Source organism: Paramisgurnus dabryanus, chromosome 6 (assembly GCF_030506205.2).
Source record: "Paramisgurnus dabryanus chromosome 6, PD_genome_1.1, whole genome shotgun sequence".
Lineage (NCBI taxonomy): Eukaryota > Metazoa > Chordata > Actinopteri > Cypriniformes > Cobitidae > Paramisgurnus > Paramisgurnus dabryanus.
The window spans coordinates 15,342,064-15,367,254 of record NC_133342.1 but is presented as its reverse complement, the minus strand read 5'-3'; the positions used below and the strand labels follow the sequence as shown (position 1 = coordinate 15,367,254).

General features: G+C 35.6%; 1 protein-coding gene across 1 annotated transcript in view; it reads left to right on the top strand.

The window, feature by feature from the left end:
• pth1r (parathyroid hormone 1 receptor) overlaps positions 1 to 25,191 on the top strand; it is a 98,584-nt gene that overhangs the window by 27,669 nt on the left and 45,724 nt on the right. The window contains exon 2 of the mRNA XM_065267865.2: positions 16,198 to 16,300. Coding sequence (XP_065123937.1) covers positions 16,198 to 16,300 — 103 coding nt within the window. The remainder of the gene's footprint in view (positions 1 to 16,197; positions 16,301 to 25,191) is intronic.

Genomic DNA, 25,191 nt, shown 5'->3' with positions numbered 1-25,191 from the left:
ATTTTAGACTTTTTTAAGCAAACGTGCTAAACCGTTTGCTTTAAATGCTTATTTCTTCTGTATGCGGATTAGGGGTGACCCCAAATAGTCGAAGATTCGATGCATCGATAGGAGAAGCCTGATTCGACTACCAATCTCACAGTCGAATCGTCACAGATGTGTTATGAAATGAGGATCATTAAATTTTGGCCGTATATGGGTGCACACATTATCTGATTTCACATATAACAGCTTTCTCACAATATATTAATATACAGCATATTATGATAATGCTGCAAATAATATGTGAAGTAGCAGCTTACAATAAATATTTTTAAAATGCGTTAATAAATCCAACAACCCCTGTGACCGGGCTACACGTCCATAAGAGGTTTCTATGTTAATAAACCATTGCCTCTTTGTTTCTACATTTAAAAGACAAAGCTGGCAAATTATATTATGCCTTTCGTTTTTTTAATAATTTCTATATTTTATTTTATTTATAAATCACTTTGGGTTATCTGATTTAACTATTTGGCTTGTGTTTTGTTTCAGTGCACTTGAGGCATTTTGCATATTTGTTCTGCACTTTGTAACTTCTGACCTTATTTTATTTAAAAAATTGTATTTATTATAAACGTAAATTCTGATCTAATTTAAGTATGTACATTTTGGATAGCTTTTCGTTGTATCGATGTTGCGCTATTGCGTGCTGGCCATGCTTGCGCATGTAATTTAGCTGAACGGGCTAGTTTCTCTGCGTCTCATATTTAGGAGTTCATCAAACTAAACATTAAAAAACGGATGTTTTTCGACGAGTATAAGTTTTTAAAATGTATTTAAAACAGAGTGGTTTGTCAAAAGTTAAACTACAAAAGAGGTAAGCAGGTTTTTTTTATTTCGGTGACGAAACGGAAACTAGTATCTGCACCGAACCTATTTCTGCCTGACACGATTGTCTTTCTTGTGATTTAATATTAAGGTCAGTCGGTGTTCACTTTCAAATGATAGCAAAGAGATTCCTGAAATAAATAATATCATCCGGTCTTTCTGTATCTAAAGTTAATACAGAGATGATCAAAGTCAAAGCAAGCAAGCAGGTATTTCTGTGCTAAATAATAACGCGTAGTGTCTATAAAATCATTAATTTCAGTGTTTTTCTTGTTATAAATTAACGTTTAATGAATTGTATATAAAGATTAGTTTGTATCATTTACAGTCACAATCACAAATTATTTGTCATTTCTCATTTGTCGGGTTTTTTTGGTCATGACTGCTTTGATATGCTATCTCCAAATTAAATAAAAGCACTTAATTTTAGCCGGAGTTTCCAAGGCAGGATCATCTTTGTTATTTTTTTTAGGTTTAGTTATCAAAATGTATTTTTGTGTGATGTTCTGTAGATCGTGGCTTTAAAATGTTATGAGGAATAATTAAACAAATGTTGCCTTACATTTTACCTTAAAAATATATATATATAAATGCATCCTCAGTTTTGTCTTCGTTTATTACTTGAAAGACAGTTTTGGTCACTTTATCAGACAGTTGTTTATGTGTGCTGCTTGTGAAAGAAAATTAAAGTTACCAATTTGTACCTGGTCTGGCCCGCTCCCAACCCATGCACACAAACATAGATGATTCGACTATCGGTCGACGATGGAAAGATTGGACAATTCTGATTCGAATATGTAAATCCTTAGTCGAGGACACCCCTAATGCGGATATTGATTCATACCAAAATGCTTTTTTGCATAGTTGTGTTTGACACATGAAAACTTCTCGGGTTACGTATGTAACTCAGGGAACGAGATGCTGCTACTCCCTTGCCATACTTCCTGCGTCCCTGTAACGGCATCTTTGGCAATATTTCAGATAGCGATATACTTCCTGGCTCCCGCATCACCCTGTCTTTGTCGTTTAGCCTCACCATTGGTTGAATTTGATATACACATTCAGATGCACTTACCTCTGGAGGCGTCCCAAAGTGTCACCGCAGCTACGCAGCGTAAGTTCCCTTGAACTGTAACATTGTATCTTAAAAGGTAACACAATGTAACCTTGCTCTCACTTGAAATGTGTCCCCACATTTAGTCCTTGAATTTGAGGGTATTGGACCTGGAAAGTCTTTGAAAGGTCCTTGAATTTGAAGCTAACTAAGGTGTGGGAACCCTGCAATTTGTGCTGCAAAACGATTAATGGTGTCTAATCGTTTGCAGAATAAAAGTTTTTGTTTACATGATATATGTGTGTGTACTGTGTATATTAATTATGTACACGCATGCATGTATATATTTAAGAAATATTTACATGGGTATATATATTGTTATATTACAATTTATATTCTATATTATTATAAATACTTAAAATATAAATAGCGTTTTTCTTAAAATAATACATGCGTGTGTGTATTTATATATACATAATTATTAAACACAGTAAACAAAAATTTATGATGTAACAAAAACTATTAGGGGCAGTTTCCCGACAGGGTTTATCCTAGTCCCAGACTAAAATGCATGTTTAATTTTCTTTCATTTAAAAACACCTTGTCCTGACTGATTTTTACAAATATCTGTGACATTGTTTTGTCTCTAGATGCACACCTGTAGTGTTTTTTTGTAAGGTATGTTTGTGAAAACTTCTTAAATGACCTAAAATAAATAAGGCCTTGTTCTGGTTTAACCTAAACCCTGTCTGGGAAATCGCCCCTTTATTCTGGAAACGATTAGTCACGATTAATCCTTTTGCAGCCATAAAACAATAATATTGGAATAGTATTGCACACATTTCCTCCTGAAACATCTTTTTTTTTTGTATGGCCACACTTATTTCACTTCTAAGCATATTATTATTTTGGTTGAATATGTTCATTGTGTCATTTTTGTCACTGGCACAAGCTCTTCTAACATGATGTCAACGCAGAGCAAATTTTTATATTAAATCTTCCATCCTTACCTGTTTGGATTGGATTCTGGAATATTCTATATTGCCCATTCCAGAATAGCAAACAAGTTGTATCTATCCCATGTTTGCTTGTGGCAAAATGTTGTTCCATTTGTGGTTGTTGCATGCATAGCCATAAACGTCTTTCCTCTGTGCTCCCTTTCAGTGCCCAAAATATAACTTCCCTTAGCCTTCATACTTGAGAGAAGAGAAAATATTGATGGATAGAATATTACAGTTACACATGCTGCCACTCAATGGGCTCAGATATTAGGGTGTCAATAATAAGCTCCAGAAATCTACAGCCTGAACGGGAGGTAGAGAAAGAGTAGAAAACGATGCTGTGAAAGAGCAAACTATTTTGGTTGACTTGTCTCGATTAAATTAGGATGATTCATAGGCATGTCTAGCCTGTTAGTTCTACTGCAGCAGAGCGAAAGGTTGGTGGAAGTATGGAAAGGATTTTGTCAATGGCTTAAAAACTTGCTGGGACATTAATGTCTAACCTGTTTACATACAACCTGAGTTATACAGTATGAATGTACAGACACATTCACTGTAGAAGAATAAATATAGCAACTTTTTTCCAGCTGGATGACATGTATCCCCTTTATTTATCATTCTTTTGAATATCCTGCTTCACTTAGAAATACGTTGTGTTGAGAGTGAAATGTGTGGTGGACATTGTTTCATGTTGATTTTAAAGGCCTCTCATCACATAGAGAGAATTTTTGATAAACTTGGATTTTTGAACTGAAGTGACAGCTGTTTTCTGTTTTGATAGAGAATGGCAGCATTCCTAGTGTGCCATTTATTGTGTTCATATAAGTGTTTGGATTGGCCAGTCCCATTGTTTCTACAGCTCTCTTGCTGTTGTAACCAGATATCTAGACATTTTTAAAAATAATAGATATAATTTAATATAATCTTGGGATATCTAGTTCTTTTAAAGTTTTACTGGCCACAAATTGCAATATTTATACAAATTGTTCCCTTTTAATGGCATTTCCCTTTTATCTCAAGCCAGATTTTTTGAAAAGGTACTGTATCGTATTTAATGTATTTAAGAGGATTCCAGACTTCTTCCTTTTCATCTAGGCAGGAATAGATGGCTGATCTTTATTACTTAAATTCCTCTAATATGCCTTTATCACCTCAGAAGTTTTCCACCTCTATGCCATTCTGGAAATTTTATGAAAAAAGAAACTGGCATTGAGATGTCTCATTATCATATCCAAACAGGGCATTGCACAGTCGAATTGAGAGTCAATCAACCTTTCAGTCGTGTGATAAAAACAGAGATTTCATTTCATTTATTTTGGCCAGGGATTTAAAAAAAATATTGCATTTTTAATTTAATGAAGCCCTGCTTGGCTTCTCTGCTGACACGAATATGGTCTGTTGGCTGATGTTGAAGATGAAAGCTAAATGATTTGAGACAAAGGGGCTGTTTAAACTTTGTATTAAGATGTCTTTTCGTTGATCGGATCACAAGCGGATGAGAAAGACACATCACGTTTACACCTGGTATTTAAATCCGTCTCTTTTGTCCACTTTTGACCGCTTCTGTCCTGATAACTTTGAGGGGGTGGTGTGTCGAGACTGTGGGCGAGTCCCTCTGCGAGCGGGAGTGAATTTATATGGACGCGAACTAATATTATGTCAGAGTCCACTGCTTGTGTTGTAAGTAAACATGTTGCACAGTGTTTTGTACACGCATATTATAGAGCTTTCTCTGAATTTTCAGTGCAATGGATGAAATAAGAGCGCAACTTTCACACGCTTGCAAAATGAAACTGCGGAGATCAACCGCTTTAGTTTTATCAATGAAAGGCTAAAAATAGAGCTGGTCGAAAGTGGACTAGCTCAAAACTTTTGAACACCGTTTACACCTGGCATTAATGTTGTCCACTTGTGATCCAATCAAAGAAAAAGCATGTTAATGAGAAGTGTAAACAGCCTCAAAGACATCTCTTGATTTAAAGGCTAAATGCGGACCGTAGTAAACAATAAACTGACACAAATTCATTAATTAGTATCATTCGACATACAACAACGTCGGAACGGTCCTCTTTCTCCACACTTGTAAACACTGGGGCGTAGTTTCGCGTTCGTCTTCTGTGACCTCTTGACGTCATGACGTATTGCGTGGGGTCACGCTGGCGCATCACGACCGGATCTAGACGAGAAGTTGTGGTTTAAAAGTGCATATTTTTAATTTTTTTTGTCAAAAATGACAAACATTTCGCTAGATAAGACATTTATGCCTCATTTGGGATTGTTTATAGTCCTTTGAAACTCCGTTAAAAAAACTGTTAACTCTTTCACCGCCAGCGTTTTTTAAAAAAGTTGCCAGCCAGCGTTTTTCATGATTTTCACCAAAGTTTAATGCCTTCCAGAAAATGTTCTTCTTTAAATACATATACATACAATATACCAAATGAAAGAACAGACCCTCTGCTTTCAAAAACAAAAAAAACCTGTTTCATCCTACCTTCAGTGGTTCTTTTGTAATCAGCTTTTGATTATGGGTAGGTTTCTGCAAAAACACCACATTTTGAGCAAAAAGCAGAGATAATTCCATTTTTGTGACGGACTTTTCATAGAGATCCCATTCAGAGCGATCTTTAAAACAGACACGGACATGCAGCCGCTTGCAATAGGGCAATACTTCCGGGTTTAAAAAGTTGCGGAAGGGCACCACCTGGTGGATAATAGCGTTTTCTCTTAATTGACGAGATATCTCGTCAATGGCTGTGAAAGAGTTAAGTGTTGAGTTAAGTATTAAATGTTGGGCTCTATTAAAGTCCATTAAAATGAGAAAAATCCTGCAATGTTTTCCTTTAAAAAACATAATTTCTTCTCGACTGAACTAAGAAAGACATCAACATTTTGGATGACATGGTGGTGAGTAAATTATCTGGATTTTTCTTTTAAGAAAATGGACTTATCCTTTAACCAGTCAGGAGTTTGCTCTAGTAGTGACGTGATTACAGGAAGCGAGCGGAGTGGCAAAACCCCCCTTCCATGACACGAATTTTGCCTGAATGACTTGAATTTCACGCACAAATGTAAACTCAAAATGTTCAAGCGTCCAACTAGGTGTGTTTTAGCCGCCTCTACAGTGTCTGATGTGAACACCCAGTAAAGGTGCCGTATGAAAAACGTATTTACCTAGGTATAGATGAATAATAAGAGTTCTGTACATGGTAATGACATATCGTGAGCCTCAAACACTATTGTTTCCTGCTTATGAAAACGTTGTGCATGCAAAAGACTGCTAGAAAAGATGCCAATCTTAGCATAACACTGACAGTGACATTACAGTCGAGATGTACACCCTTAACCTTAAATTAGACAATACATTAATTGCAATGTTGTTACAATGCATGTGACTGCTGAGTTAGCGCTATATGCTAGTTAATGCTATATGCTAATGTTTAGGTCAATACTGAAAACAAATCCACTCAGAAACGTTCATTAATAATCTCCAAACAATTGATTATTCCTTTAATTCTGTATCTTCGTCTGATACAGGCTCAAACATAAGGTCTGTTTACACACACACAGAGCTACTGAAAGGAGCTGCTATGTAAAACAGCCAATCAGAGCAGAGCGCAACATTATATTTTTGACAAGTTAATAATGCTGCATATAAATAAGGTAATAATAGACAATTTCTATAAATAATAAAAATAAAAAAATAAAAAAGGGGAAATCCTAGGGTTGTAAATGGACATGTAAAACTGGATAACTTTTGCACTTAGGAAAGCCACATACCTTTCATGTAGATATCAGAGAACCATTTAACATATTATTTCAGTGCACTCTTTGGCACCTTTAACTTTCTCGATCAGTGGTCTCCAACGTGGTGCATACTCGGTAATGGAGTTGCCCACAAAAGCACATTCTATTAATAGCCTATTTTATTAGTTATTTATTAAATATTTTTTATATTAGCTTGGCTTATTTTATGTATGTTAACATTTTAAACAATGATAAAAAATATTCATGTGATGACGACTTGAACCTCCTTAAAAATGCAGGAATGTAATAACTAAAGTGATGATGTTAACTTTTTTAATTTTTTAACTAAGCTAGTTGTTTTTCATTAATGCATACCTGGCACAAATGCTAAGGTTATAATGATAATAGCATAAAACTTTACTTTTTTCCAAAATGTGTCCAATAAGCAAAAGGGAAGCAAAATAAAATTCGCCTCCTTTAGCATAAATATTTAGGGGTGACCTTTCACTGTGAAGTGTTATTTAGCCTGTTTGTGGAGAGAGATACAGTTTGAAGGATCTCAAAACCAATTCTGACCAAAACTGAACAACAGTGCATGTTTTTCTATATGAGCAGAATACTGTAGGGCTCTCCATTCATTAATAAATGTCTGTGTTAGTTTTGCAGTGTACAGTTATGGCATGGCAAGTTTAATTACAAAAACTCAAAACAAATTAGAAGTATTCAAATTTTTTAATAAAGTCTGTGCTTTGGGCTGAATTAGTTGCAGAAGTTGTTTACTGCAGGTTAGAAATTTAGAACAAAGGAAAAATCAGTAACGTGTTGCTACGGAAACATGAAATGATAAAATGTATAGCTATATCTTCAGTGCCTTTGTAAGTATAAATATATGAAATGCCTTTCGACCATAAGTGGTCTTTCCTAGAAAGATTCTCAGGCAGATATAGAAGAGCATGCACGCACTCCTGCACTATCAATGGACTCTGCAGCCCATAACCAATTCAGTTCCAAGTGATTGCAGGATTTGTAAACACTTGTGTATAGCATACAGTACATAGAATCATACAAAGAAATTCCATTAAGGAATATCAAAACACAATAAAAATACACATACAATACACCAAGGTAAGGTAAATTAATGTTGAAAAGCTAAGCGCTACCCAGATGACGACAAATCAAATATATGCAAGATGAAATCTTTTAATATGGGTAAGAATTTAGTTTTATTTTATTGTTTAGAGCTGATAAGCATGAAAACTGACAGAACCTTGAATAGCATGTAACGCACATTTCATTATGTTTGATAATAATAATCTGAATTGATTTCTTTAACTATGTTTCATTAAGCCAGTTGTTGAACCCGGGGTTTGTCAGATAAAAGTATTTACACAAGTATTGGAGTATTATCACAAGTATCTATTGGTGTGCCAGCCCTATAATCTCTGAGGGCCTAATGTGATGTTTTAACATTTAAATAACATGCATTATTTTATAAAAAGATGTTATCTAAATAGATAACGTCTCTCTATAAAAGAATGCATGTCATTTAAATGTCAGTGACAAAGTCTTCCAGCTGAAATCCTGACTAGAAGTTTACCTACTTGACCTTAAAGCTGTTCCTGGATTTCGAAAAGAAAGCACTGGAAGTGCTTGGAAACAAAACTTCACCTTTTTGTCCACTTTATTGAGAAATTAAATTGGAAATATGACTTTGCTTAGTAATTCATGCACCTTGATATTAAAATACCTACTACTCTGTTGCTGGGGAGGCTGTGATCTAAAGAAATGAAAATGATCAGATTCAGCTTTGTGCCACCCTTGCATAATTTGTACTTTTGCTTGGTCACGTCCTCAGCAGTGTATTAAGTCAAGCTCCGCATTTACTCAACAAAATAATCTGTATTGATTGATTCCTAAGGAGTTTTTGTTTTAGATTTTTAAGCGTCCTGTTTGTAGAAATGGTTCAATCAGCAGATTGCGTTTATATTGTTTTTGTTTTCTAAACAATGCATCAGTTTGATAAAAATTACATTTATTTTTGGACCTTTGTACTTGTGTGTATTGTCTATTTTACAATCAGCTTCATGGCTTAAAATGTGGCTCATGCCAATTGAGATTAATATTCGTTTACGTCTTATTTCATTTGTTATATAATGGGAAACAGCTGTTCATGCGTTGATGCCAGACGCCATTTGGTACTATTTTTTTGTGTTCAAACTAATAAAATGAGATGAAGTACCTAATTTTAATAACTCACAGGATTATTAAAAAAATATTCCTATGATAATAATGGTTAAAATCGCAATGCATACTTTTACAAGGAAATTAATATACTGATAGTTGGATGTAAAATGTTGGCCCTCCCTCCCAACACTAGGAGAAGGTACTTACAGTTACCTAAAATCCTATTGAGAATAATATAACCATGGAATGTGATTGTGATCCCATTGCATTGTTCTTTTTGTCTTATATGCATAATCTTTTGTTAAAATGAAATATGCGCTTATGTTGAAAAAGATAAAAATAACTAGGTTTTTTCAAAGACTCTTGAGTTGGTTTTTACAAGAGTCTGCCTCATAAATGAGAATTCTTTGGGGTCTATTCATCACCAGTGGAACAAAGTATATGCTTTTTGTCGTCACTCATATGATGAACGCAACTAAAATAAATATTTATCTACTGTGAACTTGTGCTGCATTGATTTTGCTTTATAATTCTCCTATTTGTGTTGCCTGCTTGTTATTTGGTTATGAAATTATAATTTGGTATATCAGTATGTCGACACACTCACCAGGTCTCATGCTTCAATGAATATCCTGTGTCACTTCACAAAGCCGTGCATATCTACAACACAATACGGAATCTTTTCATGAGGTTCTATTATTAAATGTTATTGTAGAGCTACATAAAAGGGAAATTGGGCAGCCCAGGAAAGAAATTACTTATTTTGCAAAGTGCCTTTTTGTATGATGTGATTTATGTATGTACTTGCTTCACTTTACATTTTCAATTCAATTTTATTTATATAGCGCATTTCACAATTGTTTAATTGTTTCAAAGCAGCTTAACATTAAATAACAGGAGAAAACGCAGAAAAATCGGTGGACAACATAAGAAGCAGAGTACAGCGGCTAGGATTAAACTGCAGCGAGCATAGTATTAATGTAATGCATAGAAGAGAGTTCTAAGTTCAGCCAATGTTAGCTGACTCCCTAGGGGCTGAAAAAAACTCATAGGAGAAAAACCTTGTGGGGAAAAAAGTCCTAGGTAGAAAAAAAACCTTTGAGAGAGAGCCAGACATGGCTTATTCTATAGAGGATATACTATATATTAGATACTATATTATAACATTTTATGGTAATTAAAACATTTAAAAGCAGTCTGTAGTCGCTGGGCAGACATTGTCTGGGCATCATGTTGAAGGAAGGCCAGTAGATCAGTGGTGTGATGAGCTTTACAGCAGCAGGGACTGGGTCTGTTAGGGTGTTTTCACACCTGTTTCATTTAGTTTGGTTGAATCGTACCAGAGTTCGATTGCTCAGTTGGTGCGGTTCATTTGGGTAGGTGAGAAAGTAGCAGTCGAACTATGGTTGTTTGAAGAGGTGGTCTCGGTATGCTTTCAAACAAACTCTAGAGCAGTTTGTTTGTGTTGAGAACACGGTCCGAGATCGAACCGACCTACACTCTTAAAAAAAATGGTTCTATATCGAACCAGAAATGGTTCTATCACCCGCTTCATATATGGAACCCCCAAATGGTTCAATATAGAACCACTTTAATGGGTTCATTAAAAAGAACCCCAAATGGTTCTTTGATTCAAAGTTAGATGGTTCTATTTAGAACCATTAAAGGTTCTTTATTATTATGAATAATTTATTATTGATAAGAAATTATAACCGATCTAGAAAATTATAAAAGTTTACTATTTATTAATTGTATTATACAGAAATATATAAATCTATAAAAATTACTTAAAATAACATCTCTTTATTCTGTATTAGACAGCAAAACTTTAGTTTACATTTAAAATGTCTCATTACATTCAACCATTTAGTTATTTAATTATTTCCATTAAGCATTTTCACTTTTTAATAAACATACATACGTTTATATATATATATATATATATATATATATATATATATATCTTTGTAATAAACAGCTAAACTCTTAATTACACTATACATTCAAAAATTTTGTTCAAGTTATTTCCCTTACGCATAGATACTGTACAGTATATGCAGTACTAATTTTTAGTAACTTTTACATGTGTCTGAAATGATGAAAATAAATCACGGTAACACTTTACATTAAGGTTCATTAGTTAACATTAGTTAGCTACATTAGTTAATATGAACTAATAATGAACTGCACTTATACACATTTATTAATCTTTGTTAATGTTAATTTCAACAATTACTTATACTTTATTAAAATCTGGTTAACATTAGTTAATGCACTCTGAACTAACATGAACAAGCAATTAAAGCTTAAATTTTTATTAACTAACATTAACAAAGATGAATAAATACTGTAACAAATGTATTGCTCATAGTTTGTTCAAGTTTAGTTAATACATTAACTAATGTTAACTAATGAACCTTATTGTAAAGTGTTACCAAAATCACAATGCATTTAAAGACAATTCATGAGCAATCTATTAAATAGAATGACAATTTACACAAGTTGATTGTACATTTGTTTTGTACAGGTATTAAAATTTAAACATATATTTTATAAATTAAAGTCACTGTGTGCTTAATGGCAAAAGGGTATTGAACATTGAGGAGAAAAAAAACGCAAACAGTCATATCACAGCCTGTGATGTCAATGTCTACACATATTATGTTCACATTGTCCATTTATAAAGTTGATACTTTCAGATTTGAGAAGATCAGGAGAGCCGTTGAACACTGGTTGGTGTGGGACCTTTGGGTTCCTGTAAAACAAACATTTCACCTTTTAAGTGCTTTTTACCAATTAACAGAAGCCATCAAATAGACTTAAAATTATCCCATAATAACACAAATAAAGTATGACAACTAGGCAAGCGACACTCAAGAACCAACAAGACTCATTCAACTAAATTACAGAACTATACTTACACTATTTACACAGTCAAGGAAGCTGGGATTTTCTTGAAATAATGCTGACAATAACATAAGTGCAGCATTCCTCAGCAGACCTACAAAGATACAAATTATTGTACATTAGGTACAGATATCAATTACAGGGACATTTTACTCAAAAAAGAAAACTCATTCACTCACTCGTTATTTCAAACGTTCACAGCTTTCTTTCTTCAGCAGAACACTAACACAAAAAAGATTTTGAAAAATGTCTGTAACCGAACAACTCTGCTAGCAATTTAATGGACACAAAACCAATGCAGGTCAATGGGCACCATTGTTGTTCGATTACCATACTTTTTCAAAATATCTTCTGTTGTGTTCTGCTGAAGAAAGTGACGACAATTTTCATTTGTTGGTAAACTTTAACTCTTTCTCAGCCAGCGTCTCCTAATTAACAAGTTTACTCTTCAATGGCAAGGAAAAAGTTTATACTAACATTTTTTTCACATTTTCACTTATACAATTTATAGGTGCTAGAACCTTTACATTGACAATGCAAATAAGGCTACTTTACACTGGACAAAGAACAAGCACCTTCTGTGGTTTCCTCTCCAATGAGATTGGCGTAGAGATGTTTTTTACTTCCTTCTTTTGCACTCCTGATGATGTTTGGGGCCATTTTATTTAGAGATGTTTCCATGTTCTTCACCAAGTCTGTTCCAAACCTCGTTGTCATTCCACGCAGCATCTTAAAACACAAAATATTTATATATACACTTTCAGACAAACAAGTTCCTTAAAGTCTACATGAACTTGAGGTTGCAATTGATGTATTTTTCAAAACACAATGTTCAATAAAAAAATAGTGTGAAATATACAGAACTTAAATTAAGTCCTCAAACACTTTACAGTCTTTAATGCTAAATTCTAAATGAAATACATACAGTAAGAATTATCATTAAAGCTACAAAACACAGATTTCTTTAATTTTGCTCTTTGATGAACATTAGTGACAGAAGTCAGGTTTACAAGGTCCTTTTAAGCACCTTACCTTTTTGCATCAATGGGGTTTATACTTTAAAGCCAGTGACGTGTCTGACCATTTATTAACCATGGTTATCTGTGGGGGAGAGGAAAAAAGCATAAATTACACTTCACAAACCAAATACACATAAAAACCTGAACACGTTTGGTTTTTAAAACATTTGAATGTTAAATGTAAATGTCTTTTGCGGATACGAACGCTGCACTGCAATCGTGCATTTATAATACAGACCGGCGGAATGTTCTCAACTATGGCCAGCAGTTTCCACTTTCCTTCCGAGTTTAGCTCCAACCCTGATAAAACCCTCGTGAACAAGCGAAAAATGCTCACGGAATATGTGTAAAACTGCGACAAACATTTACATATAATTTCCCTTCCACCGTCTTCCACCCGGTTCCTTTGACCACGCGCTTCACTGAAATTACACTCCTGTCTCGAATTTCGTCTCCTTACAATACAGCTGTCTTATTGTGATTGGCAATTTAAAATGACACAGAAATAAAGCAGGACTGTAACGTAATTCATTAAAACACGGAACAAAACGTATTTAACAGAGCTTTTATAACTGACGGTTGACGAAGCCCGTCAGTGCTTCAACGTTACCAGCAGTATTTTTTAACTGAGGTAAATATTATAAATGTAGCTTCTAGTATCACTATTTAGCACAACACCTACTCTAACAAAATAAATATTAACTAATTATACTAAATGTTTCAGTAATATCGTTTCAAAAATGTAAAGTTTACTTACCTCAGGGTACAAACAAGCAGAAATGCCGGTCCGGAGTCCGAACTCCTCACCTCAGTTTGAAGAAAAAACTGTCACGTCTGGAGGCTCATCTTCGCTTATGGTGCAACGCATATATACGCCACCAGAGGGCACTTTTGCGATTATTTGTTTTTAATGCCCCTTCAGGTTAAATTAAACAAACATTGACAATATAGAATGTACAAAATAAAGAAAACACCTGGTAATTCACCAAAAACGCAAACTGCACTGTAAGTTTCATGCTAATGTACAAAATTGCATAAAAAAGCTCACAGGAAATAAAGCATACACTAAATATTCATAGCCTATTTATTGACTCTCTCTTTATTTGACCACAGCCTATTGACACAAAAAGGTTTGTGAATGAGTTGTGTAGGTTTGTGAATGAGTTGTGTAGGTCTGCAATTATTGTGTAATCTTTAGTTTACACTTCAGTCACAAAACGTGAATTATAGAACCATTTTAATAAAAATGGTTCTTTGCCTTCCAGGGGTTTTATATGGAACCCTTTTTTTGGTAAAAGGTTCTATTGGCCAAGTATAGAACCCCACGGTTCTATATAGAACCTCAAGGAACCTTTTTTTTTAGAGTGTAACTGCAAAAGTACTGCGCATTTTGGACTAAACCAGCTGCCATAGTCAGCTGTGCAGTGCATTATCGGATGAGCAAGTGTTTGTTGACAGTTTCTATTACCAATATTAGCTAACACAGTCTCACACCCATGGCGTCAATATTTGACGACACTTGACCATGCGTCAATATGTTGACGCGGAGGGTATACCCTCCGCGTCACTTTTTGACGAACTGGGGACTTCAATACTATTAGGTACGCGAAATTAAACAGTTGTCGCCTGACATTGGGGTTAGGGATAGGTTTGGGTAGGGATGTCATTATGTAAATCTAACCCTAAACCGACGCGAAAATGGTAGAAAATGGTAAGAAAATAGGAAAGAGAATTTCGCGTACCTGATAGCATTGAAGTCCCCAGTTCGTCAAAAAGTGACGCGGAGGGTATACCCTCCGCGTCAACATATTGACGCATGGTCAAGTGTCGTCAAATATTGACGCCATGGGGTGAGACTGGGTTGTATTAGCACAATGACAGATTGCGGACATACCTGTAGTTGGGTGTCTTTGCCGTTTATACAGTAGTGCATTTATCTGTGAAGCCGCATCCATGATTCATTCTGGAAATGAACAGTTAGTCTAAAGCGCTGCATACAAACTAAGTATAACAACCACGGAAATAATTACAGCGCACAGCCGTCTGTCCATGATATCTGCTGTATTTTCCTCCTTTTTGTTTACTTCCGGGGTTCCGTTGGAATTTCGCGCACGTTGATTCTGACCAATCAAGAAGCAGTTTAGGAAATATGTTCAAATACATGTGGCCAATCAGTGATGTGGATCTTATCACATGACTGAATATTGGTTCATTTCAACTGGTGCGGACCAGCGCAATCAGTGTGGTGTGAAAAGGAACCAAAACTGCTTAAAAAGATACAATGTATAATTTTTTCGCTTTTGGTCCGGACCAAATGAACCGAACTACAGATGTGAAAACACCCTTAGCCTCATGGTGCATTCACACCAACCGCCGTAGAGGCGGCAAAAATGTGATATTTGGGCGTAGTTGGACGCTTGAACATTTGAGTTTACTCACTTCATTCGGGCGTGAAAGCCACGCGTGAAATTCTAGTTATTCGAGACATTCATGCGGAAATTCACGTCATGGGAGGGGCTTCTGCGACTTCACTGATACTCCGCTCGCTTCCTGTAATCACGTCACTACTACAGCAAGGTCCTGATTGGTTAACGCGGCGTGGAAATCCGTCCAGGTTCAGATTTTTCAACTTGTGCATTTCCCGTGGCAACGCTCAATTCGCCTAGAACGCGTCTTTCCACCGCACCTACCGCGTGTACCGTGCCGCAGGATGCCTAATTGTGTCTTTGCATTGACTTAACATGTAAATAATTCGCACTTGCCACCTCTACCACATCTGGTGTGAACCCTGCATCAGCGGCCTCGGGTTCGAGGACAAGACGGGGAAAGAGAAACAAAATCCTATCAGCGTAGGGGACGTTTGCATGTAATGCAAGTGTCATACAGTATAGTGATTGAATATCTGCTTTGTGTCGGACAAGCTAACTATTGCGGCATAAGTATATTTACTAGACAAATTATGTGGATGCTTTTTTAAAGAGATTTGTCTTTAGTTTAGACTTAAATTGTTCGTCTGTGCCTGATTCTCGAACATTGTTGAGTAAATCATTCCAGAGCTTAGGGGCTAAGTAAGAAAAAGATCTACCACCTTTATATAGTTTGAAACATTATGTTTGAGATCACCAATAGTTAATCACTTATAACAACTTATATCTATAGTGACAAAATAAATCATAGTGACCTTTATATGCAAAAGAAAACAAATCAAATTTCTCTTCACACTCCACAGTAAATGCAAAGGGGTGACACTGTCCATAGCAGATAAATGATAATTGATTTTAAAACTGTGAAATATGACTGATAATCCGACATGTCATGTGTCATTTCTACAACATTTTGGGGAAAAAATCCAGGTGGCAAATTTTGCCCCTGAAGGGAAAATGTTACATTTAATAATATAAATATTTTGTCTTCACAGGTTGATGCTGATGATGTCCTCACAAAAGAGGAGCAAATATATCTTCTTTTCAATGCTAAGCGAAAATGTGAGCGAACAATCAAGTCCAAACATAAAATTGCAGGTGAGTTACAGTCAAGCTTCTGTTTTTCAAGAACCTAAAAAAATCACCCTGAAAGCACCTGGCGTTCAATTATTTTCACCCTCATTTCAGCATTTGTAAAATTATGTCTTTGATGAGGAAGAAGTTGTCAATATGCATGTCTCCATAGGAGCTTGACATGAGGGGTTGACTGCAAATGCTGCGCTCAGCCATGTCCAATCAGAGTAAGATGAACTTGCATTGATTAAGTTTTCAACAACACTTCATCAGTCAAAGCCAGAAGAATTGGTGTCATTAGATTCTTTAACGCTGCCCTGATACGCCACATTTATCAAAGAAACAGAAAGGGCAACTGTCTGTCAGCATTGTGGTTTTGGATAACACAAGAAAAAATAATCAGGCATGTCTGTGACTGTCACTTAGTGTTGTTTGGTTTTTGTTAGAGGCTTAGGTTTTTGTTGTTTGGTGCTTTCAAGATACTTTGATTGGGTGTTTTGAGCAATTGCATGTTTTTTTTTTTACTTCCATAAAGGCTAGAAAGCCTTTGTAAGCACCAGTAAAGCAAAATGAAAAGCAGAGAATGCACTTTTGCTGGGTAATTTATGTTTTATCTTTATATTTTTTTCTAATGCAGCCACAGAAAATGAAGAACAAAGAAGTTTTCTGCCTATTGCCTTAAAAACACAGCTAAATGAGTCCAGCTTCTGGCAAACATCACAATAAATATAGTTAAAACAATCCATACCAACTAAACCGCACAGCCAATATTCTCAAATGAAACCAATACCATATTGTTTTTGCCATGAATGTGACACACCCTTGATCTGAGTTTCCCACTGGTAATAATGACATTGTGGTGTTCATGCACACTCATCTCATAACTACAATCATTCCAATTAGAAATAGTTGCCAGTTTTTTTTTACAGAAATCCTGTGTTTTATCCGTACCACGTAACCCAATGACCTTTCATGCATTGTCTGTACGATCGCCATTGTGGCATCAGAAAAGACTTTTTTACCGGATCAAAAAATAGCTACTAAAAGTGTCCAAAAGTTTCTCTGGAAAATTGCATTGCACAGTTCTGTGTAATCCCCTTTGGATCATTTGCCACTTTAAATAGAGATCTGGGAGTAAAATAGTGTGTGAAACGGTTAGATTTTTTTTACGGTAACCTCAGTTTCCTTTCAATGTGGTAGTTTTTTCCCTGGTGGATTGACTCAAAAGCGGTTTTAATAACCGTTTTTGGCGGCCTATTGTCATAGCCAGACTGCCATATTATTTTCTTCTCATCATAGGCTTATTTTACTTTTGTTAAATCACTGTCTCACAGCATAAAACGGTTAAGGAATTGTTTATGTGCAAACTGTACACTCTAAAAATAAAAGTGGTTCTTGGCTTGTAATCATAGAGGAACCATTTTTAGTGCTATATAGCACCTGTAAAGCACCTATGAAGAACCATTTGGGGTCATATAGCACCACTATAGCACCACATATGGTTCTATCAGGGTTCCCACGGGTTCTTGAAATCCTTTAAAGTTTGTGAATCTGGGGGGGATTCAAGGCTCTGGGAAGTTTTTGAAAATATACATATATAGATACAGATCATTGAAAGTGCTTGAATCTATTTTATGCAAGAAGTTTTCTGAAAAAAAAAAATCCATATTATTCCCTGTGTAGTGTCGGATAATATCATAAAAATTCTAGACATTTTAAGCACACGTGCTAAACTGTTCGCTTTAAATGCTTAATCTTTGTGAATGTTGATTCATACCAAAATGCTCTTTTGCATAGTTGTGTTGTTTGACACATGAAAACGTCTCGGGTTACGTATGTAATTGTTGTCCCCTGAGAAGGTAACGAGATGTTGCGTCTCCTTGCCATACTTCCTGCGTCCCTGTAACGCCGTCTTTGGAAATATTATCTGCGATACACTTCCTGGCTCCCGTGTCACCCTGTCTTTTTCGTTAAGCTTCACCATTGGTTGAATTTGATATACACATTCAGACACCCTCCCCCTGGAGGCGTCCTCAAAGTGTCACCGCAGTGACGCAGCACGAGTTCCCTCGAAAGGGAACTGTTACAATGTATCTTAAAAGGTAACACGATGTAACCTTGCTCTCACTTGAAATGTGTCCCCACATTCAGTCCTTGTATTTGAGGGTATTGGACCTGGAAAGTACTTGAAAGGTCCTTGAATTTGAAGTTAACTAAGGTGTGTGAACCCTTTTCTATATAGCATCAATATGGTTCTACACCGGTGCTACACAGGTACTTCATCAGTGCTATATGGTGCTTAAAATGGTTCCTCTATGATTACGAGCCAAGAACCACTTTTAGTGCTATGTAGCACCGTTTGTTTTTAGAATTTAGCAAACATTTAAAAATCTCATTGCCCAATAGCTTGTTCTCATACAGTGAATTAAAAAGGACGAAGCATAACATAGGCTGCAGAGCATTAGTCACACAGAATGGAAGCTGAAAACGAGTTGCAAACCATGTGGGAGTCTCAGTGCAATGAATGCATTAATTCATCGAAGTAAAAACAGATCTGTCAATATTTTTCATAAATATTTGACCGATTATTTTCGTCTCTGACAGCGGTGACCCATATTTAGTGATGGGCAGGGAAAAACAAACATTTTCTAAAAAAAATGGTTGAGGCAGTAGATTGAAATAAAAGTATACTACATATACAGATTCAATTGCTTGATATATAAAAATGTGTTTATTTTGTTTCGACTCAGTACTCAAGAAACGGTGCATTGTTTTATTTACAGCTTAACGTTAACTTCACCAAACAGGATGTGGTGAGCATTGGGCCACGACTCTGTTTATGTAGCAGAGCTTGAGGATGTTCTGAAATAAGCCTTCAGTTAATCCGGCAGCACCGTGAATGCGGCGTGTTGTGATGATGAGGGCTTTAGGTGTTCCTGTCTCTCATCACATCCAGCTGATCCCAATGCATCTGGACGCTGATGCTGAGCAGAACCCTGGCGTCTCATTCAGGTGGAGTTAATGTTACCTTGTCTGAGCTCTGTCACACCTAATGCCTCCAGACATCCCTTTAGTGTCACTGCCAAGATGGACAACTGTACTTACAGTAGTCATTTCAAGTCTCCTTCCACTGTGGATTGAGGATTTTTATTTAGAAATGACTGGTATGAGAAGAAACAGACAGGAATTATTCACAGTGGGTTCCAGAGATTTTAGACCACTAGTAAGGAACGCTTCTGTTGGATGCATTTGTTTCGTTACTAATTGCATTATCATCGTAATATTTGAGTAAAAATAAATAAACAGTTTCAGAACATCCCAGTATTTGAGACACATATAGTATTGTAAAATGTAATGTTTTGTTTTAATTGAAGCTTTCAGGTTGCGTTGATTCCTCAATAAACCTGAAGATCCGTTTTGTTTCTATGTAATAATGAAAAGGAATCATTTGCTTATCTCCAAGAAAGTCTTTAGAAGGGTGGTTTAATAAGCCGCAAGTGTTGCTGGGATCCCTCTTCATTATTTCCTAGCTGATTGGTTCTGGGCACCTTGTGAGTGGGTCATTTACTTTCCCAGATTCTTATTATTCCTGCATAATTTGAGAATGTACCAGTGAGCATAGTGTGCTTCAGTTCAATTTCAATGGGTTCCTCATCTTTTGTTCAGATGCATTATATTTAAATCACCCTCCTAAAGAAACATATTATTCAAAATTCTACAAACTGTTCAAGATGTTCATAAGTTGCAGTGTTTAAGAAAAATAGATCCAAATCTCCAAAACGCATCATGCAATCACGTAAAAGCATAGCTAAAGTGCAGCTTTAAAGCATGAATAAAGTTCCTACTATATTAAATCTATTCCAGCCTGGTCTTATTGTTAATACATAGTATTTAAATGTAACTTTAAAAAACAAACAAAAAAATTTGTACGTTTAAATAGATGCTGAAACGTACAATGTAGACGTATTTATAACATTTTAACGTAGCATTATTACGTTTTTACAGCTAAAAAGCGTAAAACATTGACGTATCTTTGGGGCTGTTTACACTTGGTATTAAGATGTGTTTTCATCGATCGGATCACAAGTGGACGAGAGAGACACATTACGTTTACACCTGGTATTTAAATCCGTCTCTTTTATCCACTTTCGACCGCTTCTGTCCTGAATACTGTGAGGGGATGGTCTGTGAGACGGTGGGCGAGTCTCTCTGCTGTCATTCAAACGAGAGCGCGAGTAATTATGAGTTTATATGGACACAAACTAATATTATGTCGGAGTCCACTGCTTGTTTAGCAAGTAAACATGCTGAACAGAGTTTTGTACGTGTGTATGTAAGAGCTTTCTCTGAATTTTCAGCGCAATTGATGAAATAGGATCGCGCAACTTTCACACGCTTTCAAAACGAAACTCAAAGATCAGCCGCTTTAGTTGTATCTAGGGCTGGGATAAACGATTATTTTTTTAACGATTAATCTAGCGATTATTTTTTCGATGCATCGATTAATCTAACGATTCATTTTGTCAGTCCGATTCGACTTCGATTCGATTCTCGATTATCTCCCCATTAATTAACTAATAGCAAGTTATACATGTTGATTTACATATCTGAATGTAAACATTTCAATATATCTTTATTGCTCTTAAAATTTCAAAATAAAAAAAGACTATACAAATGCAAAATAATGCATTCTTAGACATAGGTAGCATTCAATAAAGCATTTGCAGTGCATACTGTGCAGTTAAGTAACCGTATAAAAATCTCAAGTTCAAATTACTTTATTTTACATGCATTTATGAGCAAAACCTCTTCAATGTGCCTTTTGATGGTCTGTGTAATTTTTATAACTAGATTTGTTTAATCCACATTGTTTTCGTGCTGTTCTAGTCCATTTAATGACAGATATAAACTTAAGATAGACTTAAGATAGACTTACTATAGACTTAAGAACTTAGAAGCACATATATTATTAAATCTCTTTCTCTTAAGTTTGTTAAGATAGATGAGGACTCATTTACTGCTAGACAGAGAGTGAATGAAAGCGCAGTCTTCTGGCAACAGTGACATATTTCATTGCTTTCTGTTAAATTGCTCAAATGACTGTTTAAAACACACTTGGCATCACATTCATGATTTTATGGTAAAATGACACTTTTTCGCGTAAATCCACGAGCATTTAAACCATAAACAAAGCACTTTCACTTTAATTGAGCGTGAGAAGCGCAGCAGAACCACGCAGAAACGATTGCAGCACTGTTGCTACAGAGCCGCCCAAGTATTTGCAGCTGGCTCCGACCTCCGTTTATATCCGTTTCGAGCCGCGAGCTCGCGCTGCTCATGCGGCGGGGTACATGCTTGTTTTACATGGGCGCTGAAAAAACCATGCGCCGCACGGCCGCAGGCACTGCTCACCCTTGCTGTGTGAAACTGGCGTGGACTGAAGCCACTCGCGTTGCTACTACTGCGCCGCCTTTTTGGGTCTGACGAATCGACGCGCATATTTTGCGTCAACGTATTTTTTGCATCGACGTCGTCGATTACGTCGACGCGTTGTCCCAGCCCTAGTTGTATCAATGAAAGGCTAAAAATAGCGCTGTTCACCGTATGTTCACACCAGAAGTCGAAAAAAGACGTAAAACTTGTGTTTAATACCTCAGATTAGATAAATAGGTGGAGAGAAGGCGGTTGCGTGTGGCTGTTCGAACACATTTAACCACATATGCGTTCCGCATCTCCAAAGCGATCCGATCGAAAGTGGTTTCGACTACCTCTGGATGTGGTTGAAAGTGGTCGAAAGTGGACAAGCTCAAAACGTTTTGAACACCGTTTACACCTGGCATTAACGTCGTCCACTTGTGATCCGATCGACGAAAACGCATGTTAATGCCAAGTGTAAACAGCCTCTTTCATTACATAAAGATTGCTGTATAATTTCCATTTAACCATTTTAGCGATAATTTTACCACCCTACCCCAAACCTTACTCTAAACCCAAACCCTTTTTATACAAAATACGTAATGTATTCCTTTTATATTATGCAACGTAATGAACAGCTATGTGTAGGAACATTTTAGTAACAATATAGCATTTAAAAGATATTTTAAGCCACTACAGTCAAATGCAAAACAGTTTATTATAATCATGTAACATTACGGTTACAAAAAGCATAACAACAATCATAACAACTTATTTATTGCGAATATTAAAATTAGTACCAAAAGAAGTTAAAATAAATTTGCGAAATTTGAATTCAAATTTATACAGTATTATAACGAACGCGCAATCTGACTTTAAGGTTGCTGAGAACTCGGATCAAGATCGCTGGACAAAGGGCTGAATTTGGATCTGTTCCTCGTGATCGGATGAATTTTAAAGATGTGAATTACAGCAAATGAATACAACTAACATCTTTTGTGAATTTATGTTATATTTTGGTGTAATAATTGCTTAGTACTAATAATAACGTATTGCAAAGAAGACAGCATAGAAAAAAACTAGTTTTTGTATGTCATGGCAAACAAACTAAATATAAAAAATAGTTAAATAAATACATAAATGTTATTCATTTTAAAGTTTTAAAATATAACAGTTAGTCTTGTTTAATCTTTTAATTAGGTAAATGGGTAAACTGTCTTAAATAAATAATTCAGAAAATATGACTGAAAAAATATCATTAATATGAGTGAGAAATGCCAATGGCCGCAGTTTTAATATTTATGAATGGGAATAACTTGCGTACAAATTTACGTATTAGTCCTGTCAAAAAGTCGATATTATACATGGTTTTAGCAGTAACAACATAAACACGCAGCTTTCGTGGTCATCACGTAACTTCCGGTAAACTCTGCGAAGAATAAGTAACAAAAAAGTCCTTTTAAAGTAGTTTATTTATACTGTATAAAAAGCAAAATAAACCACACGTAGATTACATAGGAACCCAAAACATTTGTTATTTTCGACGAGGTATTTGTTTAATAGTTCTGTTTCAGCAACTAGTCAGACCATTGAACAAACAAAAACCGGAAGTAAAGTTTGGACCAGACACTTATCGCGTCACCGTACATGCGCCCGATGAAACGGTCTATACGTTTCAGTATGTTTTAAACGTAAGTAAATGTACTAAGGTGCAACCACACTGAAACGCAAAAATACACACATATTCTCATGAGATTACGTTGTCTATTCATAATGTAGCATCTGTTGTGATGTTATTTGCACAGAATTTTGGGTGTGATTTCCTGCTATTAGGTCTTTGCCGTGGGCCCTTGTCTTGTGGGGCCATTGAGTCAGATGTGACCAGTATACCTGCAGATGCTGCACTGTTTCTCGTGGCTGTTTTCTGACCCCTTTTGGAAGGGCGCACACGTCTTTCTAATCATAAAATAGCAGAAGAAATTAGGGATGAAATGCATGAATTCAGCGTGTCTTTTTGGTGTTTGTTTTTAGGTGCAAAGACCAAATGTCACTTGACAGTTTGTAGTGGTTGCAATGCATGGGTTTGGGTCAGCCATGTGACACTTTGTTTGCGTGTCTATTTTTTTATTAGATTTGTTTCATACATAAATACACCACTTTTTGGAAAAACATACATACACATTATTTTTGTGGGATTTTTGTGTAACTACTGAAACTGGAGTACTGTTCTGAGTAGGGATGGCGAAAACGAAAATTTTTCTTGACCGGCCACCGAGCCTCATTAGCCGGTTGAAACCGGTTAACCGATAGGCCTATTAGTTTAAAATATGCTATGCTATTTAAAATAACAGCCATAGGTATGTGACAAAATGACGTAATACGCAGGAGCGCTTTGTTCCCACGGCTGTGTTCCCAGCAGGTATTCAGCGCCAGACACGTTGGTGACTTAGGAAATCTGTCATATCTTTGCTTTGTGAATACCTCTAAAGCACATATACTAGTGACATAAATTACTTCCTCACGTTGATTCTCACGTTCGAATTTCCAAGACAGCTGTCGTAAGAAGAAAGTTATAAGCGAAGCAAAATTTATCTCGTGTTTGACATTGAAATCCTCTATGAAGGCGAGTATTTTTTTGTTTCAAACCAAATACTTTTGATAGAATATACATTTAACTTGAATTAGGTGAAGTTTGGGATTGATTGTAACATTCCCATGTGCTTTTTTAAGATCCGCAAGTGACGTTGTTGTCAAAAGCAGAATCGCCCATTCAATCATATTGGCTTCCAAAACTTCTCCGTTTTCATCAATCCGTGCAGTATTTTTCAAAGTAATCATACAGAACGAAGGATTAGACTCTCTAGATTACATTATTGGCATAATTTTGTCAAACATATAAATAAATACATGCATGCAACATGCATGCATTTATTGATTTATGAATGATAAATAACATAATCATCAATTAATGTATTAATAATATCTGACCATTTAAATTGCTCGCCAGCATTATTAGTCAATTAAGAAATATTAAAGAAACAATTAAATGTTTCTTTAATATATAAAAATACAGCAATTTTATTTGAGAGGGCTTTGATTTCATATGGAAAGATATGCGTGGATTGATGCTCTGGGTTTCATTAATTAGTGGTTAATCAAAAATAATAACATTTTTATATATCTTTTAAAAAGATGTCATCTTAATCTTGTTGGGCTTTTAATTACCTACAATGTGGTGTTTGAATTATGCAAATAGACAAAGAAATGAGGAAGTTATGATATTTTAAAGTGTTTGGTCAAGCGGAAGAGGTCACAGTGTTTCATAGTTTTATTGTTTTAATTTTGTACAAAAATGCCTCCTAATTTTCGAGATAAAAAATTCCATAACTTTCTTAATAATTATCCGATTTTAATAATTTAAAAACCATGTTAAAGTTCTTTTTATTATCTATCATATGGTTATAATTATATATGAATTTTCTAGTATTTATATTTTTTGT